At 36.3% G+C, this 25,672-nt stretch overlaps 1 protein-coding gene across 1 annotated transcript in view; it reads left to right on the forward strand.

Moving 5' to 3' along the window:
• Positions 1-25,672, forward strand: part of LOC145663722 (otoferlin-like) — a 189,817-nt gene that overhangs the window by 158,904 nt on the left and 5,241 nt on the right. The window contains exons 15-16 of the mRNA XM_081729805.1: positions 3,170-3,286; positions 23,217-23,351. Of these exons, the coding sequence (XP_081585931.1) occupies positions 3,170-3,286; positions 23,217-23,351 (252 nt within the window). The remainder of the gene's footprint in view (positions 1-3,169; positions 3,287-23,216; positions 23,352-25,672) is intronic.

A 25,672-nucleotide genomic window follows, 5' to 3' on the forward strand; every position in this document is an offset into this window, starting at 1 on the left:
GAACAATCTTCTCAAATGAATACAAACAATACACAATAATTCACAATAATAATATCGAAAAAAGAAAAACATAAATAGGGAAATTATGGAAAACTAAACTGTATTTCAGCTATTCTTCTTACGTTAGGTCTTTTGATTTCAAAGTGAACTCACAACATACAAGTATTGCTTCCTATGTAGAATACGCTCAATATTTGGACAAAATAATAATATAGAATTTCTCTTATTGAGAAAATGATATACAATATTATAAAGTAAATCAAGAACTTACCTACTATAGGGTATAGATTAATTTATGAACAGCAACTTCTCGTTATATATGACTCCACAATTCAGCCTAGGTGCTTATTAAAATAGTATAGCAGGTACACGAAGTGGGGGATAACTAACCCTACTTAGTTTGTAGATTGTTGAATATATTAATGTTGAAGAAATAATTTCGAATGATTGACTTAATTTATAAATTTCCACTCGATCACCCACACAAACAGTCCACTCCTGGAAAATGCCATACTACCAACACAAAGTCAAAATTGTAATATGTATGATCACTCAATTAAAGAAATAATTTCCACAGAATGTCTACTATAATGTAATTTTATACATCCTCTTATGCATTGAATTGCACTAATAAGCCGAGAATCACTGCCACAACTATACTCCTTTGATATATAACAAAACTTTTTGGTACGCTGATATATATATATATATATATATATATATATATATATATATATATATATATATATATATATATATAATGAATCGTATCAGACCTCTCCTGAAAGGTGTTGCCCGTTACCAATTTCACACTTATTATACCAGTGCCTACTCCAGCGCGCTTTTTTTAAAGCCATACTTCTGCATTCCATCACCCAAAACAAGTGGCGCTCTCAGTAATATTATAATGTGTAGCGTGCTGGTCTTCCGATAATGTCGAAATACGTAAATAATACATTTATATGAAGGAGGTCAGATAGAGCTCACTCCACATAAATTGTCTTTTTTAAAATAATATTTATTAAATTACCATATACTCGATTAATGAGAAATCGTTACAGTAGGAAAGCACAGATTACATTTACCACTATGATCCATATCTGTCCCACTGTGCATTGTGGGATTAAAGTGAAATTCTAATCACCATAATGCTTTTTCTCTGGAAATCAAACATGGGAACACGTGTACTGAAGGCGCGCGCGAGCCACTACTCGAGTAGGTATATTGGCAGAATATAATTGTAACACATTCACAGCGACAAATCTTTGATTTTCTGAAAACATTTTGTCGTACGTGTGTATTTGGCGATAAAAAGAAAAATACTGAATAACCTAAAAATTACATATTAAATTAAATTTACATTATTTTATGATTTAAATTCTGTAAAATTTGATCCCAGAATGTTATGTTGTGCCTATAATTACATGATTTACAGGAGTGGAGTTCCTTAGCGTTTTCGCCATCTTTAAAGATACAGGTTATCAGTAATTGGTAGTTCAAGAAAGAAGTGTTTATATGCCAAATAGATTCTAGTGTAAATTTATTGTAGAAAAGGTATTATAGTTCGGGCCTGGGAGTGTTTTTATCGTTTCATTTTGACGGTACAATGTAGGGGAGAAGACTAAGAGAGGATACATGAATATAAATAAAAATTAATAACTCTTGACCCATGAGACCGATCTCGATCAAATTTGCCACATAGATAAGGCACTGGCCCGAGATGTTTTTCTTTTTTTTAAATTTCACTTTGACGGTGCAACTTAAGGAAGCGGAAGGAGGAGACAAAAAGAAAAATACATAAAAATGAACGTGACCACGTTTGCTGCTACCCGACCGATCTCAATCAAATTTTCAACATAGATGAGGTTCGGGCCTTGTAGTGTTTTTATCATTTTACTTTGATAGTAAAACTTAGGAGAGGAAAGGGGGAAATATTTAAAAATGACTGAAATTGACCGATATTAGTGTCGAATCCGTAGTTTTCGGGGTCGTTGAAATGAACAATGACACTTCTGATGCCGTTTAAATCCCAATTCAGACCGGCAACTTCGAGGAGTTGAGATATATAAAAATGATCGAAAATGTCCGATATTAGTGTCCAATCTATAATTTTCGGGTCGCTGAGATGAAGAGTAACACTTCCAATGCCGTTTAAATCCAAATTCAGTCCAGGATAGTAAATTTGTACTGTCAGTTTTACCAAATACATAACATAACGAGTTGTACATTTAAAGTTTTTTATTTCAAACCAGTGAAGCGGGTAATCAACCCTAGTAGAAAATAAAAGTAAATTTATGCTGTAAATCCATGAGTATTTTCGATGCAAGGGACAAAACATTTTCTGAGACTTAGGTTCCAGTGCATTCATGTTTTGTACTTTTTATTACGATATACGTAGACATTTTAAGAGAAATTCTTCACTGTGGCTTTTTAGTGATTGTATGGGGTGTTCGGAAAGTCGCGCAACCCGGAATTTGTAGAGTATTTACTTTGAGCCACAGCTGCGTAAGTAATGAAACCATCGTTAATCCTATTTCTGTAGATTTTCAGATATGAACCATGGGGGGACAATGTTTACTCTGCCGTGTTAAACCAAAATTGCCAAAGTGTGAACGTAAAAGACTACGAATAGAAAACAGTGTGGAATTGTTGTTGACAAATTTGAATGTTAATGAGTAGCCTAGATGTAAATGTGTCGTTTAGGAGCAGGGATTACACTTTTTTAAAAAGAAAAAATCAGTTTCACACATTCCACAGTCGCATGAGTGCCGATCATAGTACCCTCCAAAGTTAACTTTGAACCTCAAAATCTTGTTACCCTTGCCTAGATATTTGCTTGGATATGTTACAATGAAATATATTTATCTGAACGGATCTAAAATTATGAAGAAATAGGCCGCTGCATGGTTGTAATAATTTCGGGCCGTGAAAAGCTAACTTTTATCATATCATAATCATATATATCACATGTCTTTGCAGGTTTGCATACTATGATGTAATTATAAACATATCAACTCACAATACATATAATTTAGTAGACTGGCACAAAACAGTCAATTTTTACTATGCTTTCACTTAATTTCATACGAGCTAGTAAATTTTAGTTAAAGAAAACTTGAATTATCTAAGTTAAAATTGAGTTTCAGTCTTAATTTTAAATCTTTTGTAGGTATATGAATTACGTGCTTTCATCTATCAGGCATCAATTCGCCCTGGATTAGATGCTAGTGGCTCAGCAGATCCCTATGTAGAGGCATTCGTTGGACCATTTTCGAACAAAACAGAGGTAAATTATTTTTCTCTTATCCTGAAGTGCTTAAACAATATTTTTAAAATACTGACTTTTTATACACATCAATTAATTCGTGTAGCGTGATATCAGTGTATTCAAATTACCAAAAAGTAAGGAACAAATTAATGTCAAACTGAAAATTGGTACAGATGTTGGGAATGGTGTTCTAAACAACACACTTAAAATTCCCTGAAATCCCACCTGACCTTCGTCCGCCATATTGGAAAGTGGCCTCTGGAAGTGTCAAATGAAAAGTACCCAGATAAAATAGCAATATCTTTGTTATGGTTAAACATAAAGAGATAAATTTAGTGTTATTTTATAGAACATAGATAACACAATACTTTTTTTTATAAATAATCAATTTTTCATAAAATACATACTTTTACTTGTAGAAATATTTAGCTCTAAATTCTAAAATTCCGAAAATTACCGTCAAATTGATTTAAAATTTTCTTGAACTTAGGAAGTAATTATTAACAACCAGAAATTTGACATAAATGTTGGAAAAGATTATTTAAATCACATACTAAAATTCCACAACTTTTTCGTTTGCCATATTGGAAAATGTCCAAATGTCCGAAGTAATTGAAAGATGATATTTTTTAAAGTGAAATACAAAGTCTAGACCGATCTAAATATTTGAGAAACTGTAAATGCAGTCGATTCAAAGCCAATTGGGATCAATGTTGGTCTGAGAGGGAAACATTATGACGTGGTTAATGTTGTTGTCCGCCATGTTGGAATCAACTTGTTTATTTTAAATGGCAACATAGTCATATGACATATTAAACAACATCCTCGTTCGAAGGGAAACCCAATGATAAGGTTAGTTTTCCAAAATCTACAACGGTTTTGAAGTCGTGAGTAGATTTAGGATAGGCTATGTGTGAAATGCTGTGCAATGTTTTGAATTGCAGCATAAAAGTAAGTGAAAAACAAGCTTTGTAATATCTCACATTATATATGCTTTAATAACCAAGAAAAGAGAAAGCTAACGCACACGAGACAATTATAATCATATGACATGTACAACATATCCACCGTTCTGTTGTATGCATATCCTTAACCGTGCGACCCAGTGCTTGTGCACTCTGCGAAGCATTATCGATGATATTTGTTTACAGGCCGTAATGATTTTCCTTTTCAGGTGGACAATGTCATTAATTTTACACTGATAGACAATATTTTAAGGTGCCTCCAAAGATAAAAATCCAACAGAGTTAGTTCAGGGAACCTTGCTGGCCACTCAACTGGTCCATGCCGACCTATCCAGCTACCGGGAAACTCTTGATTAAGCCGTCTATTACATTACGACCATAATACGGCGGTGCCCCATCTTGTTGCCAATATTCATGAAATCTCTCTTCCTCGTTCAACAAAAGTGGCATAACAGTGTTTTTCAAGCATATCTTTTTCATGGTCCCATCAATGAAAACAGTTCCTATAAGTTTTTCGACCCATATTCCACCCCATACCATTACCGCACTTCCACCTTACCAATGTATTTATCCAATCAAGATTTGTATTAGCTCAGTACCTAACATTTTGGTTGTTAACCTCACCTGTTACATCGAAATTTCCCTCATCACTAAATAGAATCTTATGAGGAAACACTAGATCACGAGCTATCAGAGCCAACGCCTACTCACAAAACTCCATTCGTCTATCAGGATTATCCTCTGACAGTTTTAACCACGTCATAGTGGTTATGGCAATTTTCAAAATATTTTTGCTCCCTTATATGGAAGTTGTGATCGTTTTCACGTGTGAATGGTTGTCCATTTTTGTGAAGGTAATGACCGTTTTGCCGTGTGGGTGTTACATCCATTTGTGTAGGAGTCCATCCATTCTAAGTGACCAAACATATGCTACTCGACAATCTCCAAAAAATCTATTTTTTCATGAATGTTTATACTGTATCATGGTATTTCAAAACCAAAATTAATTATTTTTTTTAAACATCTCGTAGCGATGCAGCTTCTGCCGCCACTTTGCGTTTTCTCGATTTCAGGCGTTTACGTTGTTTTGAATATCTCAGCATGTGTTTATCATAGCAAATTGAAAATTGCTGGGCGTGTCCAAATTGCGCAGAGCTAAAACTTTGTCCTCTTAACATTTTTGCCTAAAACCACTTGAAAGGGGTGAAGTCAGGGTCTATAATAGCAACATTTTTGAACATTGGAGACATGTTTGGGAAGATGAAAAAAACTGAAGTACAGGTCTAAATTTATGTGTGCATGTAGTCCGCGGTCATAAGTTTATACTCAAAAATTTTCATATCTGTAGCTGCTCCCAAAGGTCTGAAGAATATCGTTAAGTTGGGAAATTATGCCAATTTGCCATATTTCACTGTCCAATATCTCCAATGGGCCTGGATAAAAAATCTGAAATTTTGAGAATAGTTACTTCTGTAGCATACCATAACACACAACAAAGCGTGTTTTGTGTTTTTGGGCAGAAGGGGGTGAAAATATTAAAGAATGCTGACACTCTAGGAGGTGTTTTGTTCACAAATTCAACTGGAAATTCGTTGTTGTGAAGTAAATAAAGTAGGATGAATGGCTAGTTCAGTTAAGGCTCTCAAGCTCCTTTCTGTTCTCTAGTTGTGACTCACTGTCTTGCCACCCACAGGAGCGCTGTGAAGAGTGGCGCTATCAGCAGAAGGCGAGAAAAGTCAAAATGCACACTTTGCAAGCAGTGTGCTAGGCTAGTCACTTCTCTTGCTGCTTGCTATTTCAGTGATATTCAATTCTGTTTATTGCTGTTTTAACTGTCAACTCTTCCAGGAAACTGTTGTCATTTAATTAAATTTACATTTCCCAGTCAGTGTTTACATTAAGCGAGTGTTCACTGATTGGATAATGTAGCTCAAACGAAAGGACAACAGTCTTCGCATGAGTTGACAGTTAAAACAAACATAATCATGTTTGAATATCATTGATATAGCAAGCAGCAAGAGAAATGAGTACTTACGGACTTTTTTGCAAAGTGTGCATTTTGACTTTTCTCGCCTTCTGCTGATAGCGCCATTCTTCACCAGTACTGCTGTGGGTGATAAGACAGTGAGTCACAACTAGAGGAAAGAAAGGAGCTTGAGAGCCTTGACTGGACTAGCCATTCATCCTACTTTATTTTACTTCACATCAACAAATTTCTAGTTGAATTTGTGAACAAAACACCTCATAGAGTATGTCGTCATTCCTTAATACTTTGACCCTCTTGTGCTCAAAAACACAAAACGCGCTTTGTTGTGTGTTATGGTATGCTACAGAAGTAACTATTCTAAAAATTTCAGATTTTTTATCCAGGCCCATTGGAGATATTGGACAGTGAAATATGGCAAATTGCCATAATTTCTCAACTTTACGATATTTGTTCAGGCCTTTGGGATCAGCTACAGATATGAAAATTTTTGAGTATAAACTTATGACCGCGGACTACATGCACACATAAATTCAGACCTGTACGTCAGTTTCTTCCTCTTCCCAAACATGTCTTCAATGTGCAAATATGTTGCTGCTGTAGGCCCTGATTTCACCCCTTTCAAGTAGTTTTAGGCAAAAATGTTAAGAGAACAAAGCTTTAGCTCTGCACAAGTTGGACAAACCCAGCAATTTTCAATTTGTTAGGATAAATAGATGCTGAGATATTCAAAACAACGTAAATGTCTGAAATCGAGAAAACGCAAACTGGCGGCAGCCGCTGCGTCGCTACGAGATGTTTAAAAAATAATTGATTGTGATTTTGAAATACCCTGATATAATATAAACATTCATGAGAAAATAAGATTTCTTTTTAAAGGTCGAGCGGCAATTTTTCTTATTTCTCGATCATTTGTAATGGATTGACCCGTAGAGATTATGGTCGTTATGGATTATGTTTTTTTTGACTAGTTGTTTGGAGGTTATGGCTTGTTTGAAGTATGAGGTTTTATCCATATGTGTGAAAACTTTTCCCAATTGTGATTTAGTTTTCACAATTTATGTGCCTGGGTTGTTTTGACCTTTGATTTATTACATGCTAGTCATATGTAGTTTTTATACATTTTTGTGAGTCATAAGTGTTTTCAGGATGTTTTTGTTTATCAGCGTGTGAAGCTTTTGACACTTATAACTATGACCTTTTCCATGAGTGTGGTTTGGTCCGTTTGTGCATGTGTTTTGTTCAATTATTTGGAGGTTATGACCACATCTATTTGTTGAGTTTTTGTTTATTTGTTTATGGTTTTGCCTATTAATATGTATAATATGGCTGTTGATAAATGTGAAGATTCTGACCATTTTCAGAAATGGTAGTTTTTTTTGCCCATTTGTGTTGGAATTACAACCGAGTCTGAGTGTGTTTTGACATTTTATAATCATGGAGGTTGTAACTGTTCGTGCGTCTATGGAATTCGTCATTGTATGTGGGTTATGGTTATGTTAACGGACTTCCTAGCAAACAACATAGTACAATAAAAATTGGAACAGAGATAAAGTTGAAATGTCTGTATAATCCTTGTATCCTTTCATGACAGAGGAACTAAAGTGCATGCTTTCTGTATGGTGGGTTGTAAATCCTCAAATAAAGTCCGAATAGTGGTTCATATTTTACATAAGTAGATTCCGTCACATACGTGCTCATAATGTACGTTAAACCCCACTTACTCAATAATCACGGCCCTCTTCTATTAATATAAAAAGAACTATTATGTTCTATTTTTCGCCAACATTATGTTGGCATTCTCAGAACAAGAAGGTATATAGTGGACCCACGAGTTCTGGACTTCATTCCTTCCGCTAAACCGAAATTGTTTCCCCAATTGAAAAATTAATGTAAATACAATTGAGGAGCGTTGTTTTTAAAACTCGATAGAGCACAAAACATCATTTTTACAGGAATTGCATTTTTGTTATTATTGTACATAAGCTTTCATTAAAGAAACGTAACTGTAAGTAATACTAGTTTTTATCCTGGGACAAGTACAGACAACGCGAATCTCCTAGAGAATACAAATATTTGTCATCGAATTGGCTACTTAAAAATGAAGTTTTTTTTTTCAAAACTCGACAGAGCACATGGACAGGAAACATAGGAATGTGACTGAACCTGAATTTGCTTCTAGTATTATTGTTTTATAGTGTAATACTGTTATATTACTATTGTGATTGTAGTTTTATATCGTCATGATGTATTTTTTACTAAGTTTTGATTAGTATTTTGTTTTATTGAGTTAGTTTTGTGTACAGTTTAAAGGGTTACTTCTACATGGTTACACGGATGAAGAAATAATAGACATTATGGAAAATTTCAAAAAGTAACACCAGGATGTAAGAATATAAAGTGTTTACAGTAGTTAGTAATGAAGCATACATTTACGTTGTAGTTAGCAGTCTCTGAGAACATCATAAAATCCTCCTGCTTGTTCCATCATTTCGAAAAAAGTGCAAGAGTTTTTTTACGTCCTTCTTCTTCTTCTTACTGGACTCCATGTTCATCTTCTGTAGGCATGAGATCTTCGCATTTCTTTGTGGCATGTTTCAATTCCAGATTTGAAAACAGAAACCTCTACAGATAACACAATATAAGTGTACTGCACACTTACACTATCAGTACAAACTTCTGTAGGATATGACACGTTGCATTACTATGTGAAATGACAACTTTGCTTTCAGAATCTTCTGAGAAACCTCCTTCAGTGTTTTGATTTGCCAGTTCCTGTTAAGGACTTTGACAACTCCACGAGATTGCATGATTCGGTAGTATTCAGCTATGTGCTGAATCGAGTTTTGAGAAATTGCTGTGCATGAGCACTATCTAGTTCTGACAAAACGCTCATGATTCAGTATGCTATACACGCGGCACATATTGAGATTTACCAATTCTGATTTCACTGCTCGATTGGTAGCATAAAAAGCATACCTATCACATATATACCTCCGATTCTCAAAATTTGTGCTCTATCGAGTTTTGAAAAAAAAAACTCCTCAATTAGTCAGTGGTACCTAGAAAACATGATACTATAAGTTTTTTTAAACATTTTTGTGTGTTTTCTGTGATGAAGAATATAGAATGAAATAATAATATCCTTTTAAAGAAGAATAAGCAGCCCTAAATTAAACAAAACAAGACGAAGGCTAAAAGCACAAAGTGCAAAAAGAATAGAAACTACTTTTTGATAGCATTGCAACAAATAATGTTTACAGCAAAACGCGCAAAAGCATTTCTAGACACATGGAAGTGTGGATAAACGCGTATGATGTGTGTCCGGAATATTGTTCACAAAATTTGTTAGTAAACTGATTTATACTCGAACCCAGAGGTTCGTAGCCCGATAGCTCATTGTATTGACGGCTGCTATGGTCGAGCAGCCTCCAACATTTGGATGACGATTGCATGATTTGCCTGTCGCGAATTGACACCTCTCTTAAGGGAGGATTACTATTTCACCATTCATTTTATTATCAACATTGTATTTTTTTTTTTTAAATTTCATTAGTCCACAAGGTAGAAAAAAGAGAATGCGATACAATCAAGAATATTTTTTCTTTTACTGACAATACCGATAATTACAGTCAGTGGCGTATTTAGGATTTTGTTTCGGGGAGGGCTATGCATAACACGGGAAAAATCGGGGCAATTGCCCATCTGATTTTGAGAATTAAATATATTTTAATCGAGTATCTACTAATATACTAGGAAAAAACGTGAAACTCGTATTCGGTGGATGATCTTACACCTCCCCCCAAGGCAAATCTGAAATGACTCTCCTGCAAACACATGTTGAATATTTGTAATCTCATTTCAATTTAACTGAATTCATTTTAGAGAAAAATGCAAATATTCAATTTAATCTGAGTACGTTTTTGCTTGGAAGAGAATATTAAGACCAGTTGAACCTGAAATATACTGATTGCAGTTTTAATGGCAAGAATTGCAGACTGTGAATCTTATGTGACATGATACAAACATTTAGCAGTGAATCTAACCTTTTATTCTATTCATAGAAGATAAAGGAAACATCTTGGCCTGCCTAATTTCCCGGTCTACTGATTCTCTCTCTTGATTTTCTTTAATTCAAACATTTACCTTTCTTTATAACTAAACGATATAAATATTCCTTTGCTATAATAACTAAAGTCCCATTACGTTGATATCCCTGGAAGTTGGTGTGGAATACCAGTTTCGCTTATCAGCTTACCTTAGTTTAGGTGTAACTGCCGGTGGCCGACTTGAATCACAATTAACAACGGTCGAAAGTATGATAGGAAAAAAGAAAGAAGGTAACAACTAAGAAAAACAACAGAAGAGTAGAATTGAAAGAAAGAACGCAGTTCTTACATGGAATAAAATTTGACAAATACGATATTATTTCTGAACAAAGAGCATAAGAAAATGGAAAGTCAATGGAATTCTTAGATATGATAAGAAGTATTATTGTTGTACGTAGAATAAAATTTAAAATAAATATTTCGGAGGTGGGGTTTTTTATCCCGATAGCCCCCTAAATACGCCACTGGTTACAGTTGACAGAAATTAGAAGATAATTACATGTTGCACGTAAATAGAAGAGGACCAAACATCAAGGAACATGATATTTCCATTTTCGAAAAATACTGCTTGTGATTCCAAATACACCAGAAAAAAGTTTATGTCTTTCAGATCATACGTCGTAACCTTTGATCCGAGATGGACATTCCCTCTCATTGAAGTCACTATTGTTTTCACATGTCTTCGTTTCAGTGCATGAGTTCGAGGATAGTCACGATTTAGGAAAATAAGAGAAGTGAGTGAGGAATCGTGAAGTTGAAGACAGTGAGGATCGTGAGGTTAAATGATTGTGTGGATCTTACATTACACAAGATTCAGTGGAACTGGACGTCCTATTTAAATCAATAACGTCCATAAGTATAGAATGACTCCGAACGTCCATTGCATAACATGGTCATCATGGTAACGTCCACTAAGTCTACATACGAATTATAGATATCCCTTATTGATCCAAATATCCATATTTGGTTCAATAGGAGTTATCTATAATCTGTATGTAGACTTCCATTGGATATTTATATTTTGTCAATTTAGGAGCTTACAGGAATTTATTCATAGATTGCAAATTTATTCATGCAAGCAGTAGCAGATAATCACGTAAGTAAATTGAAACTCGAAAAATGAACCCATGGCGAACCATCGATCACACTTGGTGATACGTAGTACCATTCGATACAGAGTACATCAAATAACTTTTGTTTGTGTATCCGTTTGTGCAATTCAATTGTAGATTTATGGGGCCGCGGTGGCTCAGTGGTAGAGCGTTCACCTCTGGTGCTAGGGGTCCCGGGTTCGATCCCAGCCCCCGCCAATTGAACTTTGTGGTGGACAAACACCGCGTGCGTGGGTTTTCTCGGGGTTCTCCCGTTTCCTCCCACTTTCTTCATTCCACCATTTTCATTCATTACTCATCATCACCGTCTCCTTTAGCCTAACCGGCATAACCGTGGGACGTAAAACTCAAAGATTTCATTTCAATTGTAGATTCCAAACATTTTCTATAGAATTCATGACCAGGAATTGTCCGAAACATAGCAGAATTTGAACCACATTTTGTTTTCTCCAGTGAGTGGTCAATTTTGTCCTATGCCAATGGTATCTCATCATCCTTGAATTTCGTGGTCATGGAACAGTTGGCTTGTTCCAAAGAAGAAGAAGAATTAATCTTACAAAATCTCGACCTATTTCGCAGTATTGATGGACCCAGACACAAAAAGAAGTTATTACGACCATCTTTGCAAACTGTACTTCACACCATGACACTTATGTTACTGCTTCATCGTAGGACGGTGGAATCGTAGTGAATCGTGGTCTGTCGATCGCAGGCACACTCACTATCTGCTGTTTTTCGATACACTGTTCAACATTTTTCACTTTTTATTTTTTACAGAAACGAAAGTAGCCGTTCTTTATTGATTTTTGGCCATAGAACGAGAAAATCGCACTTAAAATTCTCTCGCGGTTCAGGTTTCTGAGTAATTTAGCGTTTTCTATTTTGCATATAACGTTATGGGACATTATAAGTACATGATTTGAAATTATTGTTTTACACGATACAAAGTGTCATTCTTGACAAGTATTTGCTGCATATTAGACTCGGCAACGTTGTACGTTATCAACAGGTAGTGCGAGCGTCTCATGTCACGTGAGACATTGATTGCAATTGCAATTAGCTCCAGTTAACGTCTCTAATCGTATTTGTGGTGTGCTTCAAGCAGTAGTTTGACAGGCTGTTTGTGTTACTGGTGAACCAGCAGTTTGAAAGTAGTGAGTGAGGACATTATCACTGTTATACATATTGTTTTCATTGCGAAGTATCAGTGATTCAAGGAAAGTGCAGCAATGCCCCGCGTTTGTAAAACTTCGGTGGACAGTGTGCGCTACATACGTATGTGGGGACGTGATTTTTTGTCCCAGGAAGCGGCCACTGACTGCTGTAGTGCGAAGAGCATATTTACTATACTTTGGGTGTCGTGTTAGAGACCAGGATAAATCATGGGCTCCTCAAGTTTGTTGTATGAGTTGTTCATCTACTCTCAATTCCTGGATGCATGAGAAGAACGTTTCCATGCGCTTTACTGTGCCCGCCATTTGGCGTGAACCAACAAACCATAGTACAGACCGCTACTTTTCTATGCTACCCTGCTTGAAGAAAGGCATAAATACGAAGAAGAAGAAGAAGATCGAATACCCAGTGATACCATTTGTCATTCGTCCAGTGACCCATGGAGAAGGATTGCCCGTCCTCGATCCCCCAGCTACCATTCCGACGGAAAGTGATACACAGAATGAAAGTGAAGGTGAACCTGCTCCATATACCAGTGACACTGAACCTTCATTTGAGCCGAAAACCAACTATCCTGAACCACACCGACTCACAAAAACGGAGCTTCATGACCTGATTAGAGATTTGGAACGGAAAACTGCGCTCTTAGCATCTAGGTTACAGCAGTGGAATCTTCTGGAGGATACAGTTAGGGTATCAACTCTATGTGATCATCAAAAAGATCTTGCAAAATTTTTCTGCTGCACCGATGAGTTAGTATTTTGCAATGATGTTCCAGGTTTGATGTAGAAACTGAAGATTCCGTACAAAGTAGAAGATTGGAGACTGTTTATAGACGCCTTCAAACAAGCCTTAAGGCTGTGCTTCTGTACAACAGTAAAGAGATATCAGTATCAATCCCTGTTGCTTATGCACCTCTAGGTAAAGAGAGTTATCCCATGTTGGAACGTGTTCTGGATCTTATAAAATATCCAAGAGGTGATCGCAATTTTGCTTGGTCTACAGGGTGGCTATACAAAGTACAGTTGTTACATATGTGAGTGGGATAGTCGTGCAAAGAATGTCCATTACACTCAAAAGGAATGGCCGCGACGAACAGCATTGTTGCCAGGCGGAAAGAAACATTTCAAATGTATCTCTCGTGAACCCACAAAGCATTTTGCTACCACCATTGCACATCAAACTTGGACTGATGAAGGCATTTGTGAAGGCCATGAACAGGAATGAAGTGCATTGGCATACTTGTGCCAAAAGTTTTCGCGTCTAAGTACAGAAAAGATTAAGCAGGGAGTCTTTATTGGTCCGCAAATATGCAAGCTAATGCAAGACGAGGTGTTTGAATCTATTCTCAGTGATGATGAGCTCCATGCGTGGCATTGTTTCCGCAATGTTTGGACCAGATTCTTGGGCAACCACCGAGCCGAAAATTACAAAGAATTAGTAGAAGAATACTAGAAGAATTGCTACCTGCCTACGAGAAACTTGGGTGCAATATGTTACTCAAAATGCACTTCATCCATTTCCACCTTGAGTTTTTTCAAGTGAATTGTGGATCTTTCAATGACGAGCAAGGAGGGCGATTTCATCAGGACATTTCTGCGATGGAACAACATTACAAAGGAAAGTGGTCAGTTTCAATGTTAGGTGTTTTCTGTTGGATGATTCCAAGAGATGCTCCAGATGTTCCTCACAAGAAACAAGCAAAGATACGGCGTGTTTAAAACAGACACTTTAGGTAACTTTTACCAATACAGTGCTTGCAATGTAGCGCTATATATGCAAAATGTTAAGAGTGCTATTACACCGATAGTGTACCACGAGGATGTTATATTTTTGATATTCATATTCAGTGTCCAAATATTTATAAGAGATAGTTATTTTTATTTCCGCAATTATGTTAATGTTTGTTACTTTTACCCTCATTATCATAGCGTTATATGCAAAATGTAAATTGTGTAATTAGTACTAACTCTGAATTCGGAACACGTATTAATTGTGTTTTTCATGTTCAGCGCCCAAAAGATTATAACGGACTGATATTTCAATTTACGTAATCATGTTAGAGTTTGGTGATTTTTACCTTTACAATTTCATCATTATAGCGTTATATATAACATGTAAATTGTGTAATTACAAGTAAATCTTAGCCAGGAGCACATTTTTATTGTCAGTTTCGTGTTCAGCTCCCAAAAAACAAAAAAGAATGACCATTTACATTTCTGTAAAAAATTCACTGTTGCATAGTAAATTGGCAAAATCAGCTGTAGAGACTTTTATAGTGAGTTTGTATCATTGCAATTACATTTGCATAACGTTTCTCTTTTGTTTTAAAAAAACAGTTTTGTGTGTGTATGAGTGTCAGCATGTTGAGCTCCAAGAGACCCATAGAAGACGGTCCTCCGGAATTCTAGAAAAAAAAAGACAATATAACAGTAAGTTGTACGTGTTTCAGTTTTTGTGTACCTAGTGCAAATAAACATTTATTCATTTATCACAATTAAGCTGTTTTGTGAACATTTATTCAACAAAAGACAGAATCATTGGTCAACTCCGACCGGATCACAGTGAACTAGCGTTTGATATAAACTGTGAATGTGTATGTGAACAACTGTTACATTGCTCTTTGTTTAGTTCAGTTCATGTGTGCAGTGACATTTATTAATTCTTCTGGAAACTATGTGAATAGACATCAGTGTGGACTTGTGTTTATTAATTAGTGTGGACTTACAATATTTTTCAAGATGGAGGACTCAGACAGAAGCAAGTTAGTGAAACAACGTGGTGTGTGCAAAAGTCAGCTGACAAGAATTCAAAACTACGTAAGTAATATTAATTCAACAACTACAATTAGTCAGGTGAAAGTACGTAAGACTGCAATGATTGAGTTGTATAAAAAGTTCGATGAAGTACAATCACAGTTAGAAATAAATTACGAACAAGTAGAGGACGATGCATATAGGGAGGAGTTTGAAACCAGTTACTATGATGTATTAGCGCAACTAGAGGATTTTATTATTCAGCGTAGTCAGGAATCTCATTCAAACAATTCTTCAAAAAATGAGAATCAGGTGTCAAATGATCAATTAAAATTGCCTCGTGTTGAATTGCCATCATTTGAAGGACGATACGAAAATTGGCTTTCATTTTCAGGCAATTTTAAAGTTATGATTCATAATAACGATAACGTGTCAGTGTTGCAACAGTTCTCGGACGGAACAGTTCTCACTGATACGGATAGCATCTTAAATAGATGGAAAGATTTCTTTGACGACTTGCTGAACACGCAGCCAAAAACTAATGCGCGTGGAGAAAAGAAGATACACACCGCAGAACCGTATATTCCAGAACCCAATCGAATAGAAGTAGAAGCCGCTATAAAGAAATTAAAGAAACACAAATCTCCGGGTGTGGATGAAATTCCGGCTGAGTTAATTTTAGCTGGAGGCGAAAAATTGTGGAACAAGATACACAAACTCATTCTCCTTATCTGGAACAAGGAAGAATTGCCACAAGAGTGGAAAGAGTCAATCATTGTTCCAATTCACAAGAAAGGCGACAAAACTGACTGTAATAATTATCGAGGCATTTCTCTTCTGTCAACATCCTATAAAATCCTTTCAAATATTCTATTAGCAAGACTGACCCCATACGCAGATGAAATTATTGGAGATTATCAGTGCGGATTTAGACGAAATCGATCAACTATCGACCAAATATTTACCATTCGCCAAATACTCGAAAAAAAGTGGGAATACAATATCCCGGTACATCAACTATTTATTGATTTTAGAAAGGCTTACGACTCGGTTAGGAGAGAAACATTGTACAACGTTCTTACAGAACTTGGAATACCGAGAAAGCTAATTGGATTAATTAAGATATGCTTAAGTGAATCCCAAAGTAAAGTCCGGGTAGGAAAATTTTTGTCCACGAGCTTTCACGTCCAAAATGGCCTGAAACAAGGAGATGCATTGTCGCCATTATTATTTAACTTTGGGCTGGAATACGCTATAAGGAAAATCAAAGATAGCAACCAGGGCCTAGAGTTGAACGGTATTCACCAGGTGATGGCATATGCTGATGATGTAAATTTAATAGGGGATGATAGGAGAACAGTAGAAATAAATGCAGAGATCTTATTAAACGCTTGCAGGGACATGGGTTTAGAAGTAAATGCAGAGAAAACTAAATACATGGAAGTGCGTCGGGACCGTAATACGACAAATTGTGGGGGCGTTAAAATATTAAATAATACTTTTGATAAAGTGGATACTTTCAAATATTTAGGATCAATATTAACAGATGAAAATCATATTCACGAAGAAATTAAATGTCGACTAAAAGCAGGGAATTCGTGTTACTATTCGGTTCAAAATCTCTTGTCGTCGCGAATTCTGTCGAAAAATTTGAAGCTTAAAATATATAAAACGATAATCATGCCTGTTGTTCTGTATGGTTGCGAAACATGGTCACTTACTCAGAGGGAAGAACATAGACTGAAAGTATTTGAGAACAGGATCCTGAGAAGAATATTCGGACCCAAGAGGAACGAGAATGGGGAATGGCGGAAACTTCATAACGAAGAACTACATAGTTTATACGGTTTACCCAACATTGTTAGGGTCGTCAAGTCTAGGAGGCTTAGGTGGGCAGGTCATGTAGCTAGAATGGAAGAAAGTAGAAATGCTTTCAAAGCCTTGACTGGAAGACCCATAGGAAAACGACCATTAGGAAGACCTAGGCGCAGATGGGAGGATAATATTAAGATGGATCTCGCAGAGATAGGAATACAAAGTAGAAACTGGATGCAATTAGCTAAGGATAGAAGTCAGTGGAGAGCTTTTGTGAACGCGGCACTGAACCTGCGGGTTCCATAGGCCATAGAGTTAGTTAGTTAGTTAGTTAGTCAGTGTTGCAAAAGTTCCATTACCTTAGGAGTGCATTGAGAGGGGAGGCGTATGATTTAATAGCGAATCTGCAAGTTACAGAAGCTAATTATAAAATTGCATGGCAATTATTGAAAGACAGGTATGAAAATAAGCGTTTGATTGTAGCTACTCATGTCCGTAATTTGTTACATATTAAATGTATCACAAAGGAAACCACATCAGAATTAAGAGAATTTATTAATACAGCTACTAGTAACTTGAATGCATTACGAGCTTTAGATTTGCAGACACCACTAGAAGAAGTTTTGTTAGTTCAACATTTCGTTTCACAATTAGACAGTAACACTAGGCGTGCGTGGGAGTTACAAATCACAGATCATTTTTTCCCTCCCTTATCAGAGTTCTTTGCTTTTTTGGAACGTAGGTGTCAAGCATTTGAAACTATAAAAAATACACCATCGCAGGAAGTAGTGTCAAGGTCAAGGGGCGATAAAAATAGACAGAGTGCTGAACCGAAACAAAAAGAAAAAAACAACCAAATCATACGTGACAACAACTCAGTCTTTCTGTAACTTTTGTAAACAAAACCTAATACATCAGTTGTTTAAATGTCCTGCATTTTTAAACGCTGAAGCAAAAGAAAGACAAGACTATGTTCGAGATAATTTATTGTGTTTCAACTGTCTCAAAAAAGAATGTAAAGTAAAAACGTGCAGATCAGGTGGCTGTAAACGCTGTTCCAAAAGGCATAATACCTTGCTGCATTATGATGTAATGTCAAAAGCAGATGAGAAAACCAGTGTTACTAATTCACAATCAAGAAATTTTTCGAGTCATTCTAATATGAATAGGGAAAATATGACACAAGGTTCTTATTGCATTTTCAAGGGAAAACCAAATGTCACTGTTATGTTATCTACTGCTATAGTAAATGTACGAGATGCAAATGGTAAATTACATCCATGTAGAGTATTATTAGATTCTGCCAGTCAAAGTAATTTTGTAACTGAAGATTTAGTTCAAAGGTTGCGTCTGCCTAAAAATAAACACCGAGTTCCAATTCAAGGTATTAATAGTGTGATTAGTGAAACAAAGCATTGTGTAGATGTACATATAGAATCAAGAATTCGTGAATTTGCAATTGATGTAAACTGTTTAGTTTTGCTCAAAATAACAGATAACATTCCAAGTAGGCCAATAGATCACGCTGATTGGAACTTGCCGACAGACATAGTGTATGCAGATCCTAACTTTCACCAACCAGATACTATTGACATTCTGTTAGGCGCGGAAGTGTTTTTGGACATTTTGCGATCGCATAAACTAACTAGACCAGGGAATTATCCAGTAGTACAAGAGACTGAATTTGGGTACATTTTGGCGGGTAAAGTTCCTACAACAAGAGATTCTAGTATACCACAAGTGTCATTTTTTGTGCAAGAAAGTAACCTTGATAGACAGTTACAGACATTTTGGGAGCTCGAAACTATACATTCAACAGTCATGACTCAAGAAGAAAGGCAATGTGAACGACACTTTGAGGAAAACACTACCAGAGATAGCAGTGGTCGATTCGTTGTACGTCTGCCAATTAAGCCAAACCATAAACCATTAGGAGAATCATATAATTTAGCTCTTCCTAGATTTTACCAGCTAGAAAGACGGTTGCAGCAGTGTCCAGAAATTAACGAGCAGTACTGTAACTTTATGAGGGAATATGAAGAATTAGATCATATGAAACCAGTGAAAGAAAAACATGAAGATAGTGCTATGAAGTGTTATCTGCCACATCACGCAGTATTAAAACCATCCAGTACCACAACAAAGCTAAGAGTGGTTTTCGACACTTCTGCAAAGACTTCAACGGGGGTTTCATTAAACGACATACTTATGACAGGACCAACGATCCAGCAAGATTTCGAACCTTTCCTATTGCTTTTACGGCGGATATTCAGCCAATGTATCGAATGATTAAAGTTCGTGAAGATGACATTGGACTTCAAAGAAATCTGTGGAGATATTCATCAGTGGAACCAGTCAAGATTTATGAGTTGCAGCGGGTCACATATGGTGAAGCATCATCACCATATTTGGCGACGGCATGTCTTCGAAAGTTAGCGGAAGAAGAAAGAAGTAAATATCCTCAAGCAGCGACAATATTGGAACGTGATTTTTATATGGATGATGTAAGCTCAGGATGCCATAACGTTGAACAGGCGTTAAAGCTTCAGAAAGAACTTATTCAATTATTGCAAAGCGGTGGGTTTACTTTAAGAAAATGGTGTTCGAACGAGCCAGCATTGTTGGAAGCAGTGCCAGAAGAACATAGGGAAATTCACTTACCGTTTGAATTTGAGTCCGAGTCAGGTGTTTCAACATTGGGTTTATCGTGGAATCCTGCATCAGATAAGCTTCTCATCACCAACAAGTCAGTTAAAGAATGTCTCACGACCAACATACCAACCAAACGTCAAGTGAATTCGACCATAGAAAAAACATTTGATCCTTTAGGACTTATAAGCCCTGTAGTTACTCCGTTCAAGATTTTCTTACAACAAATGTGGATCCATAAGATCAATGGGGATGATCAAATACCATCAGAGCTCTATCAGCAATGGTTAGACCTGTGTCATCATCTTCCAAGTGTTAACGAAATACAAATTGATAGATGTGTAGTATTGAAGAATTATGTTCATGTCGAGATACATGGGTTTGCTGACAGCAGTCAACTTGCTTACAGCTGTTGCATATATGTTAAAACTGTGGACATTTCAGGCAAAACTACTGTTAAACTTTTGGGTTCTAAATCGAGAATAGCTCCTATTAAAAAGGTAACGTTACCAAGACTTAAACTTTGTGCGGCAGTACTTTTGAGCAGGTTGTATCACAAAATAATTCCGATATTAAACATTTCAGTGGATAGTACTTACTTCTGGACCGATTCAAAAATAGTGCTTGCATGGATATCATCTCCAGCTGCCAGATGGAAGGAGTTCGTGGCAAACCGGGTTGCAGAGATACAGGAGATCACATCAGTCAACCAGTGGCATCATGTGTCGTCAATGGACAATCCAGCCGACATTATTACACGGGGAATGGATCCGAAACAGTTGAAGGAAGCAGATATTTGGTGGCATGAACCCACATGGCTTGAATCATCTGCATGGCCCGAACAATCAGAAGTGGTAGACGAAGATGTTCCAGAAGAAAGGAAAGTAACGAGCATATCTTTAGCCAGTTATGAAGGAGACATAAGCTGTCTGGAGAAATTTTCATCATTGTGGAAACTATTGCGAGTTATTTGTTTTTGTCGTCGTTTTATTTACAATTGTAAAAATCACAACGAGAAGAAAGTAGGAACTATTTCCACTACTGAAATTAGTGATACTTTGCAACAATGCATTAAGCTAATCCAACAGGTTAGTTATTCGCAAGAATTCAAGGACTTAGCTTTATCAGGCCAAGTTTCATCCCAAAGTGAACTTAAATCTTTGTATCCATTTATAGATAATGAACAGTTGCTACGAGTGGGAGGACGGCTAAAAAACTCCGACTTACCGTATGATAGCAGACATCAGATCATCTTACCACCTAAAGAGCATCTCACCAAATTGATAATCGAAGCGGAACATAGAAGATTGTTACATGCTGGACCGCAGTTATTCATTTCATCATTGAGGCAAAAGTATTGGATCCCACGAGCTAAACAAGTCGTTCGACCTATCATTCATCAGTGTCTAGTTTGTTTTAAATTGAAAGCGTCAGCCTTAGAACAACTCATGGGTCAATTACCATCAGCACGAGTACAGCCAGCTCGAACTTTTATTTACGTAGAGGTGGATTTAGCCGGTCCTCTAATGATTAAGCAAGGAACTAGATCTCGTAAAGTGACAAAGGCGTATGTTGCAATATTCGTGTGCTTAGCAACCAAAGCGTTTCATATGGAGTTAGTGAGTGATTTGAGTAGCCAAGCATTTTTAGCAGCTCTTCGAAGATTTGTAGCAAGAAGAGGCAAATTTTCGAACATCTATAGTGACAACGGAACCAATTTCGTTGGAGCTCAGCGAGAACTTAAGGAGCTTCAACAACTACTCAGTTCACATCAATTTCAAAACTCAGTTCAGGATGTTGCAGTGCAAGAAGGATTTACATGGCATTTCATTCCACCCAGGGCAAGTCATTTTGCAGGCATTTGGGAAAGTGCAGTGAAGTCATTCAAGTTTCATTTAAGAAGAATAGTAGATTGCACGATTTTGACATTTGAAGAACTCACACAGTCATAACACAAATAGAAGCCAGTTTGAATTCAAGACCAATCACCGCTCTATCCAATGATCCCGATGATCCTTCATTTTTGTCGCCAGGACATTTCCTTATTGGTGAACCTTTGATGAGCATTCCTGAACCAGATCTAGTAGACATTCCGACCAACCGATTATCAAGATGGAATCACCTTCAGAAGATGAAGCAGCATTTTTGGAAAAGATGGTCTCAGGATTATCTACATGAACTCCAGCAGAGAAGAAAATGGACAACAAAGCAACCTAATATTTATATTGGAGATGTGGTTCTAATCAAAGAAGACAATTCTCCTCCATTGTCATGGAAATTAGGTGTCATTCAACAAGTGTTTCCGGGAAAAGATGGACTAGTGAGAGTAGTGAGTGTAAAGTGTAAGACAGGAACTGTTAAGAGACCAATTACTAAAATTGTACCTTTACCTAAAAGTGAGAATGTGGATTTGTGTAAGTTGATTGACTTGGTTCAATCAAGAGAGGGGAGAATGTAGAGACTTTTATAGTGAGTTTGTATCATTGCAATTACATTTGCATAACGTTTCTCTTTTGTTTTAAAAAAATAGTTTTGTGTGTGTGAGGTGTCAGCATGTTGAGCAACAAGAGACTCATAGAAGACGGTCCTGCGGAATTCTAAAAAAAAGACAATATAAGAGTAAGTTGTACGTGTTTCAGTTGTTGTGTAGCTAGTGCAAATAAACATTTATTCATTTATTACAATTAAGCTGTTTTGTGAACATTTATTCATCAAAAGATAGAAACATCAGCTTTCATCGATGAATGTATCTGGTTTTACAAGTGTTGTGACTTGTTAACTCAATTGGTCTTCGTGTATTTTATGGTTTTTGAAGAAGCTATACATTTTTTTGGCAGTATGTCTATATTACCGTATTATGCAAATGCCACTCGACGCTTCGTGCTGATCTGTCAATCTAGATGTCATTGACAAATTGGATGATATGGTCTTTGTGCTGTGAAAAACCGTACGCTTCAAACGTGGGGTTGATCTCGGTTGAGCAAATCCTGGATTTACACATTTCTTTTCGTCTTGTTTGAACTGCATTATAACCCTATTAATAATTGTCAACAGTTCATATAATATAGAACTGATGTTGCGCTGACTTCTATGACGCTCCCAATATTCAAATATACGATCCCAGACGAACATCAGCAACCCTCTACAGTCAACACAGTGTTATTTGTTGTACTGCATGATTACACCACCACTTATATCATGCTCATTGGTCGTTCGCATTTGTTCTGTGTTTCGAGAAAATCATGTTTCATGTGAATTTCCATTTACTTACGTCAGGGTAGTGCATCCATTTTTGGTATAAAGTAGGATAACTACTTTAAAACTAACTAAATTTCTTAATATATTACTATGTTTCAAGCCTATTAACGGTATTGATTAATTACAGGTTCAAGAGGGAACTTTGACTCCACAATGGAAGGAGACGCTAAGGTTTCGAAATGTGAAACTCTACGGTCCAGTTGAACACGTGAAAGAAAATCCTCCGCCATTGTTCCTGTATCTGTTTGACGCAGATACTTTTGTAAGTAAAAAGGATTTTTTTTTAAAGGAGAATAATATGAATTTTCGGTTTCGTTTAGGGCAAACGATACAGAACATTAACCGTTCTGAAATCCTCGTACAGCGCCAACGTAGGGTCAAATGTTAACTGGTATTTACATGTGCTTAAGTACATCGTAAGTGCTTTGTTTCCACTCGTTGTACTCATAGCAATGTTGCAAATCTAAGAATCCAAAATATCAGTAGCAAACGGTCGTAAATTTCTGTAGTTTTCAGTAGATATCTAAAAAAATAGTAAAACATCGAAAAAACAATCTATAAGCATATTAACAATTTCTGAGCTATGTAAGTGAATGAAAATTAAATCAAATTAAATATTTCAGTTGAGCGTCCCACCGTTACCCTCTTTAGGTTAAGGGAGACGATGATTAAAGCAAGTGAATGATTATGGAACAATTGATGGAATAAGAAGGTTGTCACGTCACTCTCTCTCTCTGTTTGTTTGCTTCTTATATACATATCAATAGCTCAGAGATTGATTACGGACTTCACAGATTCAGAAGATTACGAATCTTGCATTTCCAAGTTCGCTCTGAATTGGCATCCCTGAAGGTAGTTATGGCGGTTTAATATATTTACAGCGTTTCTTAAGAAATTTTTAAGTACCGTAAACTGTATACAAATAAATTTGCGAAGAAGTATACATTCACACATATCAGTATATACAGAGACGATCATTAAGGTTAGATCAACGTCGTTAGTAATTATTCGGAATTCAAACACCATTCAGAATTAAAACTTTCATTTTAATGAGCTCGGCATACTATTGGCTCGAACTCTATATTCTTCGAACTCTTCGACTCTATATTCTTCTCAGCCAGTCTGTACATTATCAGATGCTCTTATATACTACTTCAAGCCTCTACCAACAGAATAAATACAGCTTTAACGTTATCACAATTAGACCATATTATATGCATTTTATTAAATTAATTACACTGGTTTAATTTACAGATAAACGCATGTATACAAACACACACACACACACACACACACACACACACATATATATATATATATATATATATATATATATATATATATATATATATATATATATATATATATATATATATATATATAGATAGATAGATAGATAGATAGATAGATAGATAGATAGATATACACAAAACAGGAAAAAGACATGCCATCCGCTTTCCGCCACCACTCTTTACATCCCCTTGCCGATAAGGGATGGATTTGAATTTAACTTTGCAGTAACTCAACTGATATAAGTGGTATAACTATTTTAGATGAAAGAAGGAATCACATTGAACAAACATATTACCATTTCAAGTCCTCATTACTATTTCTTTACCTACACTTTAACATGCTTCGGCAGAGATATTATGCGGTCATGGGTTTTACTACTTTTCATCTTTTTCATGGCATTTTCTACTTCTAACATAATGACAGACAAACCAGTCTTGATTCGTTGGTACATTTTTGCAAGTTTATCTCGGGTTTTCTTCACTGAGAGTTTCTGGATATACTTCTTCCACCCTTTCTTTATCTTCTCCATACTTACCAGAACCTCATTATTTTTATAATTGATGTAGCACACATGCGAAACACCTTGCTTTTGCCTCTCTCTTACGATCAAAACCTTGTATATAATCTTTTCTGTCTCTCTCTCTTTTCCAGGTTATACAATTCATCATAACCCTGGTTTAGAACTACACTAACTGCTTTCTGGCTTTCATATTCGTTTCCTTGTATTCTTTCAGCTCTTGTTGATTGCTGGAGTTCTGCCATTTTTTAAAGTTTCTTTTCTTCCTTCACAGATGCATGAACTTCTTTACACCACCACCACGTTACCTTTTTAAAAACTTCCTTTTCTCCCACAACTTTTTTTTTTACTGTTTTCCTGAGTGTTACTAATACTCTGCTTCACTCCACTTCCACGTGCATTTCATTTTCCTTCATTTACAGTACTTGTAATTCGTAATACTTCTAACTTCATCCAAAATTTTTGCTTTGTCTGTTCATCGCACCCAGGTTTCTCTTTTTCCTAGTACAAGTTTGTAATAATTCTGTCGCTTGCTTTCTTCGCACGCACCAATTTCTTCTCATATTCTTATCCAATACAATTCCAGTGTTATTCTATCTGTTGTTGGTTCCCACATATAAGCTTGTAACCATTTCTTATTTCCTTTGGACAAACACCGTGCTCGTGGGTTTTCTCGGGGTTTTCCCGTTTCCTCCCACTTTCTTCATTCCACCATTTTCACTCATCTCTAATCATCACCGTCTCCTTTAACCTACCCGGCATAACCGTGGGAC

The sequence above is a fragment of the Thermobia domestica genome, chromosome 11, assembly GCF_964235325.1.
Source record: "Thermobia domestica chromosome 11, izTheDome1.hap1.1, whole genome shotgun sequence".
NCBI lineage: Eukaryota > Metazoa > Arthropoda > Insecta > Zygentoma > Lepismatidae > Thermobia > Thermobia domestica.